The sequence below is a fragment of the Blennius ocellaris genome (genome assembly GCF_963422515.1).
Source record: "Blennius ocellaris genome assembly, chromosome: 2".
Classification (NCBI taxonomy): Eukaryota; Metazoa; Chordata; class Actinopteri; order Blenniiformes; family Blenniidae; genus Blennius; species Blennius ocellaris.
This window is the reverse complement of record NC_137651.1, coordinates 19,915,510-19,935,503: the sequence shown is the minus strand read 5'-3', so window position 1 is coordinate 19,935,503 and position 19,994 is coordinate 19,915,510. Positions and strand designations below refer to the sequence as shown.

Sequence of the window (19,994 nt, the reverse complement as noted above, 5' to 3'; positions counted from 1 at the left end):
TATCCTGTCCCAGCCTTTGTCTATTACACAATATACTGGTAGTCTTAATTTGATCATTTAGTGTCCAGAAGGATTTTGGTCACTTTACAAAATACCATGCTGATCTACTGACCTTAACTGACCTCAAATGCAGATCAAATATCTGGGGATCTTAATGGGTATTGACCCTTAACCACTAAGTGCATCATAACAAATGACCATGGTCAGTTTAACTGGAGCCATTAGAGGTTTACATGTGAGGTAGTAAGTGAATCGGGGACACTTGTCTGTGCTCTTCTACTACCAGAATGTATCATTACAAAATTAAGCTAATTACAGCAACAAGTGAGCACATTTGGTTTTCGTACTTTTTACATACTGAACAGCAAACAGCCAGTTTAAAACTAGTGAAATGTGGGAGAATAATATATAACAAAGGATACTGAGAGCATTAACATATCCCAGTATAGTGATTTTGTATGACTTTGTGACTTTGATTAAGTCTTTCTGTTTTGGGTGTATTTGTTCACAGGTGAAGGACCAAGAGTTCCCATACAGGAAAAATCTGGCCCGTGTGCTCATAGAAGTGGAAGATATCAATGATCATGTACCCATTTTTACCAGTGCTCTGTATGAAGGTTCAGTCTATGAGTCCGCAGCAGTGGGATCAGCTGTAGCCCAAGTCACTGCTCTGGACAAAGATAAAGGCGAGAATGCAGAGCTGCACTACACTATTGAAGCTGGTAAGCTCCACATACAACAAAATACTTCCTTTTTATTGTACCAATACGTTTTACAACACACTGATGTTATTTTTGGTCAACAGGCAACACTGGAAATTCCTTCCATATTGAACCAGTTTTGGGTATCATCACTGTTGCCCGTGACCTGGACCTGTCAAGCATAGGTCACTATGTTCTCACTGTCAGGGTCACTGACAATGGCTCTCCTCCCCTGTCCACAACAACAATAGTGCGTATTGCTGTCACTCTCTCAGACAACGCTGGTCCAAAGTTCCCTCAACCGGAATACCAGACTGAAATCACAGAAAACGCAATGGTCGGGACCTCCGTCACCACAGTGAATGCAGTCAGCCAATCAACTCTTACCTATGACATCAAGAAGGGCAACACAGAACATGTATTTCAGATTAATCAATACAGTGGTGTAATAACTACTCAAAAACCTCTGGACTATGAAACCACAATGTCATACAACCTGATAGTCCAGGCTACTAACATGGCTGGCATGGCGTCAAATGCCACTCTTTTAATCCAGCTGGTCGATGAGAACGACAACCCACCTGTGTTCCAGCAGCTCCACTATCATGGAAGCATTAGTGAAGTGGCACCTATCAACAGTGTGGTCTTGAACTCAGATGACACACCTTTAGTAATCAAGGCCACCGACAATGACCGCAACCAAAATGCTCTGTTGGTCTATCAGATTGTTGAAGATACTGCCAAAATGTTCTTCACAGTGGACTCAGGAACTGGCTCCATACGAACCATTGCTAATCTGGACCATGAGACATTCGCAAGCTTCCACTTCCATGTTCATGTTCGGGACAATGGCAGACCCCAGTTGACAGCAGATAGTCCAACTGAAGTAACGATAGAAGTGATTGACACAAATGATTCACCGCCTCGATTCACCCAAAGTTCCTATGAAACTGTTCTGCTTCTTCCCACATATGTGGGAGTCGAGGCATTGCAGGTTTCCGCCATAGATCCTGACAAAGATGTCCCTACAGAGCTTATATATTCTCTGACTGATGGGGTACTGGACCATTTTGCCATTCAACCTTCAAGTGGAATTATTGTAGTAAAAAACAACAACTTCTCCAAAGAGCGTTTTCGCTTCAGTGTCAAAGTTTCCGATGGGAAATTTTCCAGCACAGCGTTGGTGACAATACTGGTCAGAGAAGCCCTGGATTCTGGTCTCAGCTTTACCCACAACATTTACTCTTCTTCTATCAGAGAGAACATATCAAATATCACTAAAGTGGCTGTGGTCAATGCTGTGGGAAACCGTCTTAATGAACCCCTGAAGTACACCTTGTTAAATGCTGGTACAAGATTCCGAATACGTCCAACATCTGGCGTCATCCAGACAACAGGAATACCATTTGACCGTGAGGAGCAAGAGTTCTATGAATTAGTTGTTGAAGCAAGGAGGGAGCATGATCGTCTTCATGTTGCCAGAGTTATGGTTAGAGTTCAAGTGGAGGACATAAATGACAATGCCCCTGTTTTCGTTGGACTTCCCTATTATGCTGCCGTTCAAGTAGAAGCGGAACCAGGATCACCAATTTTTAGGGTCATGGCAGTAGATGGCGACAAAGGAATTAATGGAGAGGTGTCTTACTATCTTAAGGATGACCATGGACATTTTGAGATCAATCGGCAGACTGGTAGTCTCAGCCTTAAGAGGTCTTTTGACTCTGATTTGTCTAACGTGGAATACCAGATGGTGATATATGCCAAAGATGGTGGTTATCCACCTCTTTCAACAACTACTGAGTTTCCCATTACTGTCGTCAACAAAGCCATGCCTGTCTTTGACAAATCATTTTACTCTGTTTCTGTGAATGAGGATGTGGCTGTGCACACACCTATCCTCGGCATAAATGCCACCAGCCCTGAAGGTCAAAACATAATCTACACAATTGTTGATGGCGATCCATCGCTTCAGTTTGACATTGGTTTTGATACTGGAGTCATCAGCGTCATTCACTCTTTGGACTATGAAACAGCAGCATCTTACCACCTCACTATCAGAGCCACAGACTACTTGACCGGTGCTCGTGCTGAGGTTGACGTAGAGGTGTTTGTCCAGGATGTGAACGATAACCCTCCCATCTTCCAGAAAATGTCCTACAGGGTGGTATTGTCTGAAACCGCCATGATTGGAACCCCAGCACTTCAAGTCATTGCCACGGACAAAGACTCGGAGAAAAACAATGTTGTCCGCTACCAAATATTTTCAGATGTCCACAACAGCACAGATTATTTTCACATTGACAGCAGCAGTGGATTGATACTGACAGCACGAATGCTAGATCATGAACTGGTACAGAAGTATGATTTTATCGTCAGGGCCACTGATAATGGCTTCCCTCCCTTGAGCAGCGAAGTATCTGTGACTGTTGTCTTGAATGACATGAATGACAACCCTCCAATCTTCAACCAGTTGCTGTATGAGGCCTACGTGAATGAGTTAGCTCCCCGTGGACACTTCATAACCTGTGTTCAGGCCTCAGATGCTGACAGTTCAGATTTCGACAAGTTGGAGTACAGTATTTTGTCAGGAAATGAAAGAATGAACTTTGTGATGGACAAGAAGACAGGAATCATCACTTTGTCAAGCCATCGTAAGCAAAGAATGGAGCCTGTTTATAGCCTCAATGTCTCAGTTTCTGATGGGGTGTTTACCAGCACTGCACAAGTTCATGTAAAAGTGTTGGGTGCTAACTTGCACAGTCCAGTGTTTGGACAGAACTTGTATGAGGCAGAATTCCGAGAGAATGCTGCCGTGGGGTCCAAGGTCATACAGGTAAGTGATGTTACCAAAAGGCTTAATTTTCTTCATTCAATCCTCTTGCCATAAATACTCATTGACCTTGAAACAATTATATTCATTCCAGGTAAAAGCAACGGATGCAGACCCCGGAGCATTTGGACTGATCAGTTATTCTTTTGTGAATGACTTGGGAAAGGACCAGTTCAATATAGATGCAAATGGTCAAATCTCCACCGTAGAAAAGCTTGACCGTGAAGATCCAGCCAATAAGAATATTGTTCTCACAGTGGCAGCCCAAGACACAGGTGGACGTGTTTCTTACTGCACTGTTCAAGTGACTCTGTTGGATGATAATGATAATGCACCCCGCTTCCGTGCAACTGAGTACCGAGCTTCAGTTAAATCCGATGTGGCGAAAGGTTTTTTGGTGACACAGATTCAGGCTCACGATCCCGATGATGGCATTAATGCTAAAGTGACATATTCACTTTATAGTGAAGCACATGTCCCTGTGGTAGACATTTTGGAGATAGACCCAGACAATGGCTGGATGGTGACAAAGGGCAGCTTCAGTCACTTGAGGAATTCTGTATTATCTTTTTTTGTGAAGGCTGTGGATGGAGGAAATCCAGTCCGACACTCTTTAGTGTCTGTGTACATTCATGTCCTTTCACCAGATGCTTTTATTCCTACTTTCAACCAACATCACTACTTGTTTAGCATACCAGAGAACACCCCCATAGGTTCAGCGATAGGAACAGTGCACCTCAACACTCCAACGGGGTTTGCGCCACTCTCTGCTACTTTCGCTGTTGTTAATGGAGAAACTGGTGAAAACAACCAAGACGGGGTGTTTGTGGTGGAAAAAGATACAGGAGTGATCAAACTGGATAAACCTTTGGATCATGAAGTAATCAAAGGATATAATTTCAAAATTACTGCCACAGCGCAACAGGCTAAGCTTGAGTCAGTGACGTCTATCGATGTGGAGGTCCGAGTGTTGGATCTCAATGATAACAAACCAGCCTTTGATACCACTTCTTATGACACAACTGTGATGGAAGGAATGGCTATTGGAACCAGAATCATCCAAGTCCAAGCATTTGATCCAGATTCAGGTGCCAATGGTCAGGTGACCTACAGACTTGGGACATTAATTCAGTCAGATGGAGATCTCGACACACTGGTTGGCACTTTTAATATTGACAGCAACACAGGCTGGATCTCAACTCACAAGGACCTTGATCATGAAACCAAGCCATCCTACACATTCACAGTAGTGGCCTCAGACCTCGGGGAGACTCTGTCTCTTTCCAGCACCACAACTGTAACTGTGGCAGTGTCAGACGTCAACGACAACCCACCCAAGTTCATGGAGAACCAATACTTTGGTTCAGTTCAGGAGAGTGATCCCCCAGGGGAGGTGGTGGCTGTCCTGAACACAAGAGATGACGACAGTTCTGTTGTTAACCGACAAGTCAGCTACCACATAACAGGTAAGTAAAGTTATGAATGCCATTGTAACAACATTTTTAAAGACAAGTGTTGATGCTAAATGTTTGTATGTATCCAAAGGCAATGCTTTGTAAAGTTGTGCATTTCATATTTTCACAAATTATGAGTGGCTGAGGAACCATTTCCTGGATAAAGCAATATTCCCGGGATAAACATTTTTCCTACGTTATGTATCTTTTTTCGTATATATCACTGATATCATTCTATATTGAACTATAAAGACACTGTAATACTCAATGATGCAATATGCCCTCTTGTACTTTTGTAAGATTAATTTCACTGACTACATTTCTAAAGTGTAGGGTCTCACCAAGCATATTAAGCTGCTTTGTCTTTTAAATATCTTTTTATACTTACAATAGCTCACAGCACCTTTGAATTGGGGGTTTGGACGCTTGGGTGGTTGCCAGTCTATCGCAGAGAAAAACTGTAGTATATATGTTTATAGAAGTAGAACTATAATGTACAGTTTTAAAAAAATTAGAAAAATGCTTTTATCCAAACATTGTTGTAACATGTTAAGTATAGCTACAGTTAGTAATAAGCAATGAAACCACTTGGTACTTGCTGGTCTTTAAAAGGAGGCGAGCTTTACATGTTTGTCCAGATTCAATGTGCCTCTTTTCAGAGTGAACTGCACTCTCATATTTTATCTCTATATTCTCAACTTTTGTAGCATATCAAAAATGCATGAATAGATCTCTGTTTGTGAAAGGATTAGGTAAGAAGGAGGAGGAAATTAGAAGAAATGAGAGGAAATAAGTATCAGAAAATTCAGGAAAATTCAAGGTGAATACTGAACATCAGCATTAATAGCATGAATGTTACGGCCTGTGATCAAAGGACTAGCTTCTCTGATTTGCTGTCTGCGCATTGACAAGCTGGAGAGTAGTAATGAAGTTTGGTCTCCCTGGGAGATCACGACAGAGGACTGCCATACCAAAGGGAGCTAGCTTCTTAATGAAGGACTTTTAATGGGGGGAAATCCTTCCCCTGATGAGTTTTTAATGAATATCAGCCAGACAGCTGGGCTGAATGACAGACGCGTGAGTAATGTGACCTTGTAGCTGACAGCTGAAGTAAAAGAAACTGCTGCAATGCTGCAGGGAGGAGGGTGAGCGAATCAATGGCAAACATAGTAGTGCAAAGAAAACATGGATTGTTATGAAAAAATGAACTCCGTGAAGGGCGAGTCCACTCAACAAGAATAGACCCATTGTAGTGAAAAGACCCCATTTAAGTCTATGAAGACACTCCAAATAGACAGATTTGAGTCAATCTGCCTCTCACTTATTGAAGCTTCTGGTTGCGTTTATTATGGGGGGAAAAACACCCATCAGATGGTTTGACAGTTCAGAAGGTCTGTTTGTGATTTTTTTTTTGCAGAATCCAATGTACGTATGAATAAATCCAATAAATGAATGTAAAAATCCACCAACTGGACCAAATATTTGAATACTACAATTTGGCTCTGTGGAGTTGTCAACACTGTTGTAATTTTTTCTGAGTCATAAAGGCTTAACCTATCAGTGGGTTTATGGCTTTCCTGGTAGTCCATAAACATGCATGTCTCCACAAATTCTGACTCCATATTGGGTGTCAATGTATGTGTTAGCACTGCAATGAACCTTTATCACTGTTGTCTATAACAATAGGCCCTAGATGCATGTTATAATTGTCTAACTCAGAATATAATTATCATAGGGATGTACTGCATTGTACTGTAAAAATAGAAATATGCAGTTTCCCACAGATTCTATAATTTTTCTGTTATTTTACTGGCCTATCCATCCATCGATCTTCTATATTACCTCATCCAGTTAACGGTCAGTGTGTGTGGGATCCTATTCCAGGACAACTCAGTCAAATGTGTCTGGACTGTTTTATAAAAGTTAATTCTGATGTTTTTGAATTCATTTTGTTTACTCTAATAAATAAGCTTATGAACTTGGGTTACATAATGCTCTTGTTTAATCCATCAGGTCTTTTTGTTTTAACCATTATAGAAAGCGCAATTATGCTTGAACCCATTAATCTGTGCTTGCAAGTTCCACTGTTGTTTTCTAACAGTAAACTGTGAAGTGATGGGTTTTTAGAAGCTCTCTCTGTAGCAATATATTACCACTTCCATGCACTAAATAACATCTTCCTTTTTCTATTAATGTGTGAGAGGGGACAGAGCCGCCTGGGAGATACACGGGTGGCTCGACAGTCAAGTTAAATGGATCAGCAGCCACCCAGCGCTCTCATAAATCCTCAGTATTATGCTCCAACCTTTAGCTACAGCTGCAACATTAATTTCCCTTTAGTGTCCATATAAAGCAGACATTTAAAATGATTGCCGTAATTATAAAGTAGTTTTACCAAACCATTGCTTCCATGAATGCAGCGGATCAAGAAATTGCCCGTATAGTAAATTAATGAGCATATTATATATTGGGGGCGAAGCTATTCGCCCCAGGTAAGGACTACAATAGGAGACAGCCCATACAGCAGAACAGAGACTTGGACCTGAATTCACAAAGTCAAGAAGACCTCTTGGGGTGTCATGTAGTACAGTATAATGGTCAACTTTTAGCTTTACAACGAAATGACCTGGGTTCAATATTTTTCCGTGACATTTTGGTTTGAAGTGCCCAATTATCTCCTAGTAGCCTTGGTTCATCCTAACCAAACGCATAATATGTGTAACAATTTGTATGTATAGATATTATGTCTCTGTGTTTGAGCAGAAATGTAAAACACTCCACTGGTGTGCCTTCAACTGGTACTCAATGGAGTGTTTTGATTTTAATTTTGCTGTCTAGGTGGGAACTATCGTGGTGTTTTTGCGCTCGGCCTTGTTCAAGGCGAGTGGAAAATGTACGTGAAAGGCCCGTTGGACAGGGAGGAACGCAACCTCTACATCATCAATGTCACGGCCAGTGACGGACTCTTTGTGACCCAGGCGATGGTGGAGGTGACGGTGATCGATACCAATGACAACAGCCCCGTGTGTGACCAGGTGAGAAATGCAATAGTGGCAGGAGAGACAGTGGCAGTGGGGCCTCGCTAACGGTTGTCACAACTCCATTTATTCACTCCTTTGCTGTATCTGTGTGTGGGAAGGCTTTGTACACTGCCTTCATACCTGAAGACCTCCCAGTCAACAGTGCTCTTCTGAGGATTGTAGCTTCAGATGCAGATGTGGGCATCAATGCTTGGATCCAGTACTCCCTACATGGTCCTGGATCACCTGATTTCAGCATTGATCCGGATACTGGTAAGGGCAAAGTGTAGCATTTGAACTGTTTGGTTTTTTGTGGTTTTTTTTGGTTTTTTGGGGTTTTTTTAATACCTAAAGCACTGTTTGTAAAGTGAAACCAAAAACAATCCAGTTGAGAAAAAAAGTCACCATTCACACTGCTTGCATAGAAAGTGACACGTTTTCTTTCCCAGAGGCCACTTCACAGCTCATGTGACAGTGTTCATGACTCCATTCAGTACTCCTGTCTCAATGCTTGTCATTGCGGTTTCTAACTTGTCAAGGGGAGATCAAGTCGTCGGTGAATCTGGACCGTGAGGTGACACCTAATTACCGGCTGGTTGCCCAGGCGACTGACGGTGGTGGACGGTGGTGCCGTGCGGAGGTGCAGTTGGCGCTGACTGACATGAACGACAACCCGCCCATTTTCACCCTGCCACAATACACAGCCAGTGTCTATGAAGACACCGCCACCAAAGCCCTGCTCACACGCATCCAGGCCATCGACCCCGATGAAGGTAATACAACCATGGCTGCAATCACGCTGGCTGCAAAATGAGCGTAGTTCGTCTTGACATTGAATAAAAATATCAATAAAAATATATACAACTGCATTTACTTTTTAATAGCACAAAGAAAATACATGGTTTGTTGAAATTGACCCATACACATCCTTACCTATGTGCGGGTGCTTGGTCTCAGTTAGAACATGATGTCTTTAGGGACAGTGTTGATGACCTTCAGACTGTATGATTCCTGCATTACAATTGGTGAAAGAGCTGAAATTTGTAGACAAGAGGTCAAAATAAGTTGGATGGGATCGCTATGAAAGATCAGATGTTTTACATCTTCTGCACTAAATTCGATGAGACCCATCTAGTGTTTTATGAGTGCATAATTCAAAAGCCAGTGTTCGTGAAGTTAATGTAGTGGGTTGATATACATGGAGCACAAAAGTCAAAGCTCCCTCAATGTTTAAAAACTGCAGGTATTTGTAAGACAATACCAGCCACCGTTTGTCCTGTGGTCTTCCAACTTCGAGCAGTTATGTAGTTATGTAGCCACATACCTTTGTCATGTTTCAACTGGATCCTCACATTTTCATCAGAAAGGTCATCTGGTGGAGGTGGATGATGTATTTTATCAGCTGATGTTACGGTAAAAAACACATAACTCACCACCACCAGAGGAAATTTCTACATTCTACTAAAGCTCTACCTGCAGTCCACACCTGTTATCCACTGAAAACTTTCACCACAATGTGAAATATGCAACAAAGGAGACCCTGAACTCTTAAGGGTGATCCTTTACTTGTAGGCTACAATTATGTGCTGGCTTATCTTACTGGCTTATAAGTGCTTCTCGAGCCACAGAAACAATGTATGTGTACTGAATGTATCACAGTCTCATCAATTATTACCGGTAAATGTGTGGCCAGTTTCAAATTCACAAAGCATGTCGCAAACCTTAATTTCAGCATGTGCTGTATTTTTTTATTCTCAGTTCAAAATAGACGTTAAATCCTTCAGTCTGATTACATTTTAATCGAGGCTTTAAACTATGTCGTGAGTTTTCGGCAATTGCGGTTTAACAAGGCGACAAACTATTTGAGATATTTCTCAGAATAAAATGGAAGGTAAAGCCAACGCAGACAGGAAACAAGAGTCATTTAAATTTGAAAAGTGATCTCCAAGCTTGGCACATGTGGTATCACTCACAAGTAGAGCTAATTGAGTACATACCTTTACAAGTCGTGAGCATGACCTCAATGAGCTTAAATACTTGTACAGATGTGAATGACCAAGTGTGTTTATTAAGTGTTTATACTCAAGGCCAGCCAGGATGTTGTTCATTCACCTGAAAACTAAAAGGATAAATTGTATGATGAGTGAAAGATTAGTGGAGAGAGAACGCTTATCTGCATAGGACTTTTGTATAAGTAAGGCCCTATTTGTTTCAAGTGAAAACACATGGTTCACACGGAAACGGCAGAAACGCTGACAATAATGTAGTTAGCATGCCAGACCACGAGTGGGTGCTGTTGTTTTTGTATTGAAATTACCAAGTTCCAGGAGTGCAGGGATTGTGAGTCAGTTCAGTTCTGTTCAGTTGGTCCATATGGCGCAGTAGCAGCATTTTCCCAAAGTTCGAATTTTCCCTGTTTACATCGAGCGTTCCCCAAAATTTCTACCTTTGGAGCTGTTTTAAAAAAAATTGGTTTTCAGTCGCTCTGAGCACCATTGTCACATAAACAGACACTGTAAGCACCAGGAAAATGTTCTGATCTCAAATGAAAACATTGCAGTGTAAACAGAGCCTGGAGAAAATGCAGTATTGTAAGGAAACAGTCGTCAGGTAAAAACAACATGAAGCCTATAAACCTCCGACATGACCTTCTCACCTTCCTTCACAGCAGGTCCCGGTCGGGTGGTTGTCTATTCCCTGGCCGACTCTGCAGGAGGATTTTTCTCCATCGACAAGTCCTCCGGCATCGTGGTCCTGGAACGCATCCTGGATCGCGAGATCCAGCCAGCCTATCAGATAACGGTCCGTGCATCCGATCAGGGCTCACCGCTGCCCCTCTTCTCTTTGGTCAACGTCACCATCACCGTGCTGGACATCAACGACAACCCACCTGTGTTCGAGCGACGTGACCAGCTGGCGACTGTGCCAGAGGACGTTGGGGTGGGCACCGAGGTCTTGAGGGTGTACGCCGCTAGCAAGGACATTGGCACCAACGCCGAGATCACCTACAGCATCCGATCAGGAAATGAGCATGGGAAGTTCCACATCCATCCTCTGACTGGTGAGTGACTTGATGAATCACATTTCAGGCTTCCTCAATCTCTTCATTCACACATGATCAACTTGCCAATTCATGATGCAGGTTTTCCACATTTTTAATTTGGTGTCAAAAAGCTGTGACTTTCAATCAAACGCTCTCAAATATTATATTCATGACAATTTGCTATACATTTTATATGGGAAATTGCCTATAAATTGCAATATGGGGTGAAATAAAAGTAGTCTTGTTTTTCTGCCTGGTCAAAAAATAGTTGTAATCACTTGCTGTGATAACCGTCATTTGTTTCAGTTGTTGTGGTTTTTGTTGATAAGTGATGTTGGGATTTATGGTTGGTAATTAGCATAAATAATTACTGTAAGTAATGGATTACTGAAAGTAATAGATTACTGAAAGTAATTTAGGAAAAATTGGAATTACTAATAAAGTAAACGGTTAGTTACTCATCAGCAACTCCTAGAGTAATTGAGTAATTACTCAAAAGTTAATAAATTATCAAAAATAATTTATTAATAAAAATTATTAATTTGCATAAATTGGTTATTTATCAAATAATAATTAAATCGGGGCACCACCAGCTAAGCTGGAAATAGCTAATACCAAATTTCAGTCTCGTTTGTCAAAAAGGGTTATTTAAGTAAAGTTAATATTTCTGTGTAAATATAACAATGTTAAATAACAAGGAAGGTGTGAGATTCGAGCACAGACTGTTACAAACCAGTGAATTGTCAACAATAAATACACAATGATAACCAAGAATCGATCAATTCAGTTAAAATGCGTTTATTAACAAAAATGTATTATTCAAAAATAATTCATAAATCATTTATTAAAACAACACAATTAAGTAATAAACAATCAAACACGAAGATCTAATCTATTAAACAGCAAACACTATGTACAAAGAAAGAGGGTGTGTGTGTGTGTGAGTGTGTGTGTGTGTGTATGTATGTGTGTGAGTGTGTGTGAGTGAATGTGTGGAAGCCTGAGTGGGATGTAATGACCACGAACGTCCACCAGGTGGCGGCAGGCGTTGGAGGGTCAGTGTGTGTGTGGGTGTAATGACCTCGAACGGACACTAGATGGCGGCAGGCGTCTAGTTCGAGGTAGTAACCGGAACGACCACTAGGGGCGCGGCGGCGCACGGAGGGAGAATGCAATGACTCGACTTGTCCACCGAGTGGCGGTCTTTCAAGAGATTGCAATCACCAACGCGGCCACCAGAGGCGCTTAGTGTACTCTTTCTGGACAGCGTGACGTCACTGTGCTCGTGCACGGCTCGTGAGCCTGCTCGGAGCGCGCCTGGGGGCTCGTGGCTGAGAAATCCCAGGGACAGTGAACTACACACGGTCACAGAAGCGGGTGCAGCAGCGCGCGGCTGCTTTTACGCGATCGTTTATGAGGAGGAGAGGAAAAATGAAAAGGAGGGAGGGAGAAGGGCAGTGGACAGAATATGTTCAGCTCTGCACACTGTCTTGGACTCCACAGTCTGGGAATGGTCTGTGCAAGTTGAGAGAGCGAGCGAGCGAGAGAGAGAGAGAGAGAGAGGAGGTTCGCGTGGATGTAAATCCAACGCGCAGACACAGATTGGTTGGAAACAGGGATCGGCGTCCCTGACTTCAACACAATAATAAACACACAGCAATATTACAGTCACGTTATTCTCATTGCCTGCCCAGACTCTAAGCCTTACTCAGTTTGATGAGGGTGAACGTGCTGCCGGCGGCCGGGGAAAATCCGTTGATTTCCCGGCTGCGAGTTTGTTTTCTCTGGCGTCCCAGGTAAAACAAGCTAAAACTGGTCTGTGGACAAGGAAAAAGTCCACAGGATGATCAAGCGCTTCTTTTGAGGAGGGGGAGAAGAAGCGGCTTCAGGTCTGCATGCGGGAGGAGGGTGCGCTGGCAGCTGCACACTCGGACTCCGGTGAAGAAGGAAAAAAAAGGAAAAAGGGAAAAGTAGAAGTAGTTCCACGGTGGTTGTCGGCTCGTCCGGCCGGGTGTGGAACTCCGGCCCGGTCAGCGGGCACACGTGGCACTTCGTCTCCGTGCGAAACGGATGCGTCGTCTTTACGCAGGTTTCAACATTGGAGAGGCAGAAATCACCCCGGCGGGGGTGTTTTATACCTCTTGTTGTGGTTTCGTGTTACCGGTCGGCTCTGGGTCATGTGGACCAATCCTGACGGAGGGCCCGCCCTGGACCTTCCAGCTGGTGAGGGGGAGCTCTCGTGCGCCCCCTGCCGTTGGCCTCTAGTATTGCACCTTGGAAGGGGGGGTCCAGGGGGTGATCACGTGACCAATGGCAGACTTTTTCAGTTGTAGGCATGTGGTCCTTTGTTCTCAAAACGTGGTCTCCCCTCCCCCTTCCATGAGGTTGAGTGGCCCCAACAGTGAGAAAACTCTTTTATACTGTAACACCACTTCTAATTATTTGATGTCTCAATTTGCATGAAGACTTCTCTATCACTCAAAACTCACACAAAACATGTTGAACTAAAGCCATGTACTGCAATTCAACTTAGTCAAAGTAATGAAATTGTTGAAGGAAAAAAAATAGTATCAACCTCTCAGTGTTACATCAGTAGCAGGAAGTGTTGCATTTGCCCGGGACTCTTTTGATAGAGGGGATTAATCCACATGAGGTGGCCTGGTGGGTATTCACAGCAGCATGAGGAGTTTGAGCCAGAATAAACAACAGCATGTAAGCTCTTGGTAACAAAAGGAGCACCAACACAGCAGCTGGTAGGGAAATCACCTACAGTGTCGATTTTGTACAAAAAAATGTGTTAATAGTGCGACAACTGCGAATGATTGGCTGGCTTTTTTAAAAGACCTTTGACTTGATTACTCAGCTAACCTTCATAGAATGTTCCAGTTCATGCATCATTCTGTCAAATTATATTCCCCAGGTGCCATTTTAGTGGCCCAGCCTTTGGACTACGAGACCTGCAAGGACTACTTCCTTACGGTGGAGGCGTGCGATGGCGGCACGCCTCCTCTGAGTGCCATCACCACGGTGAACATAAACCTCACAGATGTCAACGACAATGCACCCATGTTCAGCCATGACCTCTACTCAACTGTGGTGTCGGAGGACGCCACTATCGGAGAGTCTGTGGTCCAGGTGAGTTCACAGAATGGGTCAAATGTTCTGTTACCTGAGAATAGAAACACATTCATTTATCCAAAAAAAGTTTCAAAATAAGACACACTCTCCATTTAAAATAGTTGCCTTTGTGCAAATGGAATATCAGGCATGTGTTCCGCATTGTGCAAAATGCTGGTAGGAGTACATGCTAATAGATTGATGTACATAGTGCAGTGTCATTCATAACATCTTAAAATATTTGTGCTGCTTTTAACTAAACAGATGAGCTGCTGTTATTGTGGTGAGAAACAATGTCCTCGTATACCTCAGTATCCCTTTTTTTGGTTTAGTGTTATTTAGTATAATCTGTGTTGTTCTTTGATTTTGAATCTGATCTGTGGCACCAGTCTTTCATCAAAGATCATGTCCCATATTCTCTTTTTTTTTTTGGCTTAAGTCAAATATATTAGCTGTAAATTCATCCTCCAACACATCCAACTCCATGGAATCGCATTTCATTTTGTGCCATTTTCAGCAGATCATTCTTGAGTAAATCGGACCTAACGTAATCAAAAGTCCTCATTTCCATGGATATGTGCGTGTTCACTTTGTTGAGTTTTTAAAGCATTCTATTTCTTTACTCATATTTGATACAAATGTTGACTCTCATTCAAAGGCTTGAAAGTCACAGAACTTAACATGTTTGAACAATATTTTTGAAGGCCTCTCTAAAATTGCATTTAATACCTCCCATCAATAGTTTTTTCACTGCGCAAGTCATTTATCTTTGGAGATACAATCATTTCAATATCAACTTTCCCCATTGACGGAGGCATTCCCAAAATATTTTTTCGGCAAAGAAATATGCAGACACAGCCTGCAGATACTGAGGCTAATTCCATACTAAATGTTGGTATATACAGTTGTGTGGATATGTGGGCTCCACCTCCAGGCTGAAAATAATTGCTCTCTGTGATGGTATCAATGGCTTAACCAAGATGTCGGCAAATACTGCTTGACTGACATGATTGTTTATCTCTGGGATTGAGAGGATTGAAAGCTTCGAGCGTCGCAGACAGAGCAGATGGGGTTCATAGGAGCGTTCCTGAGTTAGTGTTCACCTGTTCATTCACATTTTGACAATGCTTTTGTCAACATACGTATACCACAACAATAAAAGCAGTGACAGGTGAACTCAGAGGACCAGATTATCTCATTCTAATAGAGCTGATGTGGGGAGGGGGGCATATTTGACCCCAAATGAACCTGCTGTGTTTGAAGAAAACCAAAATGAGGTGAAAATAACAACATGGATGATTTTGACATGTACCAGCTGGTGATGTCGAGACAACTCGGTAAGAACATCTGCTCCTGGAGGGTTTTCCTGGGATGCAGTTGTTGGTGCATAACAAGAGGTGGTTCAAAGAAGGACAACTTGTGAAGTGGTGACAGGATAATGGAGCCGCAGCAGTCACTGATAACTTTGCGCACATTAATGAACAATGGGGAAATGTCCAAACCCCAGGTCATTAAAATGCCAATTTACTTGTTGGCTGTGGACCTGGTAGTTGAGTAGAGTTGGTTTATTTCAAGTCAAAAGGCTTGTGTTTATTCACCTACTTTGTCTATGTGCCAAAGTATCCTTGAAAAGTCTTTGCTCCAAGGAGTCTTTCAATAGTGTGTCAGCGATTTGTAATGCCGCTCCATCACCACTGGTATGTGAGAGTCTGCAGGAATGACTGTGATGTAAAAATGTGCTTCACACATAATCCTAGTAATAATATTTAATCATGGTTTCAGCCATTTTTTAATATTTATATAAAGCACCCTGCGACAATACAATGATTATCCAGAAATGGTTGGCGCACATGATGGTGACGAACAAATTCCTCAGTTTACAGTTTTATTCAGCATTGGTGTTCTACAGAAATAAAATACTAACTTAAATCTCCCAACTCAAGACTTTCTGGAATCTACTATATCAGGTCTTTGTTCTGTGAAGGAATGACAACTTTATCGTTTATATTTTTTCTGACTGATGCACAGTTTTTTTGTTTTTAATAAAAATGGATGAACTTTCAAGAAAATATAAAAAGAATGTTCATTTTCATTTTAAACTGAATTTAATCAAACTGAAGCTAATACATCACAAGGACACAATGTTGTAATCTTTTATATTTCAGAGCCTTAACTGTGAAAGTTAACTGTCATTACTTTGCCTGAAGTTTAAGATGAAAGTAATGGCATTCATAAATCGTCCACGATATTGCCGTCTGAAGCATCATGTGTAAATACACAAATGTAATGAATCTGTCATTCATTTTCATAGTGGCAAACTATATCTGTGTGATGAACAAACCTCAATGTGTGTTCAGGGATTAAACATCTGAATGGTAATAGTTCATTCATACAAAATTAGACGGTTTTGTTCCCGCTGGAGGCACTCTCTATCTCGTAACATGGGTTTGTGTTTGGATCTAAGCAATTTGTTTCATAATGGACGCCAAAGTAGTGCATTAACAAATTTGAACACCAAAGTCTCTGTAAGCATAAAAGCATGTGTGTGAAGATGGTTTAGTGAGGTAGAGATGTGGAACATTAAATCAATTTATTGGGGAATGAATGAGAAAATCGTCAGAGTACCATATTTAATGCTGGTTTTGTGTGTGTGTGTGTGTGTGTGTGTGTGTGTGTGTGTGTGTGTGTGTGTGTGTGTGTGTGTGTGTGTGTGTGTGTGTGTGTGTGTGTGTGTGTGTGTGTGTGTGTGTGTGTGTGTGTGTGTGTGTGTGTGTGTGTGTGTGTGTGTGTGTGTGTGTGTGTGTGTGTGTGTGTGTGCGTGTGCGTGTGCGTGTGCGCGCGCGCAGCTGGTAGCCGAGGATGTGGACAGCCAGCTGAACGGAGCCATCCTCTACTCCATCGTCAGCGGAGATCGAGACAACCAGTTCTTTATTGACCCGCTCAGCGGGGTCATCAAGGTCAACAAGCAACTGGACCGTGAGACAGTAAGAGGACACATCCACACGTACACACTCAGCCCCGTACACACAGCAGAAGTTGCTTCACACAACATCTGTCAGACTTGATTCTCGAACTCAGTTCTCAGCCCACATCCACTTTTTACCGTCAATCACCAAACACAAGGATGGAGACGAACTCTAATGTTATGTAATATCAAGTATATGAGGGCCTTTAACAGACAAGTGATAACAAACAACAAAAAACCTAAAAAAAAAATTAGAAAATTCAGTAATCACTTTTTCTTTCCTTTTGTTGTGTTCATTTGAGCTCATGTGATCATGGTTCCACAGTCCATGCAGTCTGTCACTATATCAAATATAGGAAGCCTGTTATCCCCAAAATAAATGTGGTCGAAATACAGCCAACATTCACAGAGCCAAATGGCTAATATTGAGGGATAGGTCAACATTAACAGATGGGGGTGGCAGTGGCACTGCTGCTGCGGCAACGTTGTCAGTGTGGATGGGGACGCACACACACACACACACACACACACACACACACACACACACACACACACACACACACACACACCCATTAACAAACACTGTGCGCACTGCAGAAGTTCAGTAACACAGCAGCCAAAGCAGATCCAATGTGTAAATGATTCCTGATATATTTCACATTGGAAATGTATTCATGACACTGAGTACTTACTTTTACTTCTATTACTTAAACAGCAGGTCTTGAGAATCCTTTTGAAAGTATCACATGCGTTGCTTTTAATAGTCTCTCTCTCTCTCGGCTCAGTACATTAGATGAGAAGTAAGCACTGTGTGGATCAGTGTAGTGGCCGATTTACTCATTAAATTCACCTCAAGTTACATCAGTTAGGAGAAAGAAGAATAGTAAGTAATGGTGGTGAGGGTTGTAGTAGTTGTAGTAGTAATAGTGGTGGTAGTAGTAGTTAATTATGCAGGCAGTAAGCATAATCACAGAAAGCCTTATGGTCTCATATTTGCAGAGCTGTCTAATTTGTGTCATTGATACACAACTAGTTAACCGTGCATGCATGAAAAGACGGATGTTTAATACCTGCAGGCTCCGCGCTCTCACGGTCGGCCATGTTTAATGTAAGGAAGAAGCCTGTTGGCAGCTGATGCTCTCACTGGGAACCAGTTTGGTGTGGAGTGGATTCATGGCCAGATGGCAACTAATTACTCATGAATGGAAAACACACACACATACACACACTAAAATGAGTTTGGAATTAGACCCCTTTAATTTGCTCTGGGGGAGAGAAAAAAAAATCTAACGTACATTTTCCCTTACCCTCGTTTTATCTCTGAGCAGTTTTCTCATCCTTCTTCTTCATCTCGTGCTTTCTTCATCTTCTCTGCAGTGCTAGGAAGAAAGAAAAAAAGAACTTCAGAAATGTTCATATTCCTATCATAAAGTATTCATGAGTGCAGTCGATGAGCTGTCTGAGCGTGCTCGGAAAGAGAGTGCAGGGGTGTGTGAGGGATCAAAGCTTGTGGCTGATGAAAGTGTGTTTGGGGTTATCACACACAGAGCAAATGCTTTTTCTATAGGTCCATGTGTGTGTGTATGTGGGTGTGTGTGAGTGCGTGTGCGTGTGCGTGCGTGTGCGTGTGTGTGTGTGTGTGTGTGTGCGTCTGTGTGTGCGTCTGTGTGTGCGTGCCAAGGTGATTTGTCTGTCAACTTGTTGATGCATTTATATTCATGTGTTTGTTTGTTTGCATATGCTCACAAGTTTTTCTATTTTCTCTCTCTCTCTCTCTCTCTCTCTCTCTCTCTCTCTCTCTCTCTCTCTCTCTCTCTCTCTCTCTCTCTCTCTCTCTCTCTCTCTCCTCTCTCTCTCTCTCTCTCTCTCTCTCTCTCTCTCTCTCTCTCTCTCTCTCTCTCTCTCTCTCTCTCTCTCTCTCTCTCTCTCTCTCTCTCTCTCTCTCTTCTTAGCAGGTCATAGTTGTTTGCTATTAAGGTATTTGTTTTGTTTACTCACGTCTCGTGCAGTGAAATATTGTTGAGTTCTGCGTTTCTCACCAGTTTGCTTCATTAGCTCTTTAATATAAAGAAATATGGAGAAAGAGAAAAAATATCCTGCAGCTGGGCGAGGGAAGACTGCAGGATGCCCGGGTAACAAGAATTGTATGTGTGCGTGAGGGAGAAATTTTCTTAACTCCCCTTTCAGACAGCAACACATTAACACTCGGTTTATTCCATAATACAAAAACGTTGATCCTCTTCCAACCCAGCATACTAAGAAACAGTTTGCACGGATCAAAGACCCCGAACCAATCAAGAAGCTTTTTATCTGCTATTTGGAGCTCTTTTGTTTGACATTTCACAAAACGTTTGAAGAATTGCAATCATAAACCGTATTTGATTAATGTGTTTTTTAACAGCGCTCGGACCTGATATGCATCGGCTTGTTGAATGGGCATTCGAGTGCAAAAAATGGTTTTTCTTGCCTGATTTCGGCTGTCAAAAACAGCGTTTCAAATGAAGCCGAGATTGTCTGACAAGAAAAAACATCATTCATGTGATTTTTCAGGATTAAAGGTAATTACAAAGGTGATTTGTAGGTGATTTGGTCCTTCACCTTCAAAAGGTGAAGGACCCGAAATATGACCTAATTAATTGTTCTTCTTGATTAAAAAAGTATTTACTCTTCTATACCTCTCAACACAGATATAATTGACACAATATATTCTTGATTCCGCTCACATAGAGTTTTAAGTACAGCACACAGCTCCTCCCCCGACACTTTCTTTGTGTCAAACACTTGAGCTGAACCTCCTGGGAAAATCGTATTGAATCCTTCATCATTCTTAAAGGCATCTTCATCATTTCTTCTCAAGTCTTATT

The 19,994-nt window shown here is 42.1% G+C and overlaps 1 protein-coding gene across 1 annotated transcript in view; it reads left to right on the top strand.

Moving 5' to 3' along the window:
* The window catches only part of fat3a (FAT atypical cadherin 3a), a gene marked incomplete at its 5' end in the record, with an annotated part of 125,837 nt that overhangs the window by 77,456 nt on the left and 28,387 nt on the right, over positions 1 to 19,994 (top strand). Inside the window, 9 exons of the mRNA XM_080509494.1 lie at positions 512 to 722; positions 806 to 3,534; positions 3,626 to 4,997; positions 7,824 to 8,020; positions 8,125 to 8,278; positions 8,545 to 8,778; positions 10,677 to 11,066; positions 13,969 to 14,183; positions 17,012 to 17,149. Of these exons, the coding sequence (XP_080365620.1) occupies positions 512 to 722; positions 806 to 3,534; positions 3,626 to 4,997; positions 7,824 to 8,020; positions 8,125 to 8,278; positions 8,545 to 8,778; positions 10,677 to 11,066; positions 13,969 to 14,183; positions 17,012 to 17,149 (5,640 nt within the window). The remainder of the gene's footprint in view (positions 1 to 511; positions 723 to 805; positions 3,535 to 3,625; positions 4,998 to 7,823; positions 8,021 to 8,124; positions 8,279 to 8,544; positions 8,779 to 10,676; positions 11,067 to 13,968; positions 14,184 to 17,011; positions 17,150 to 19,994) is intronic.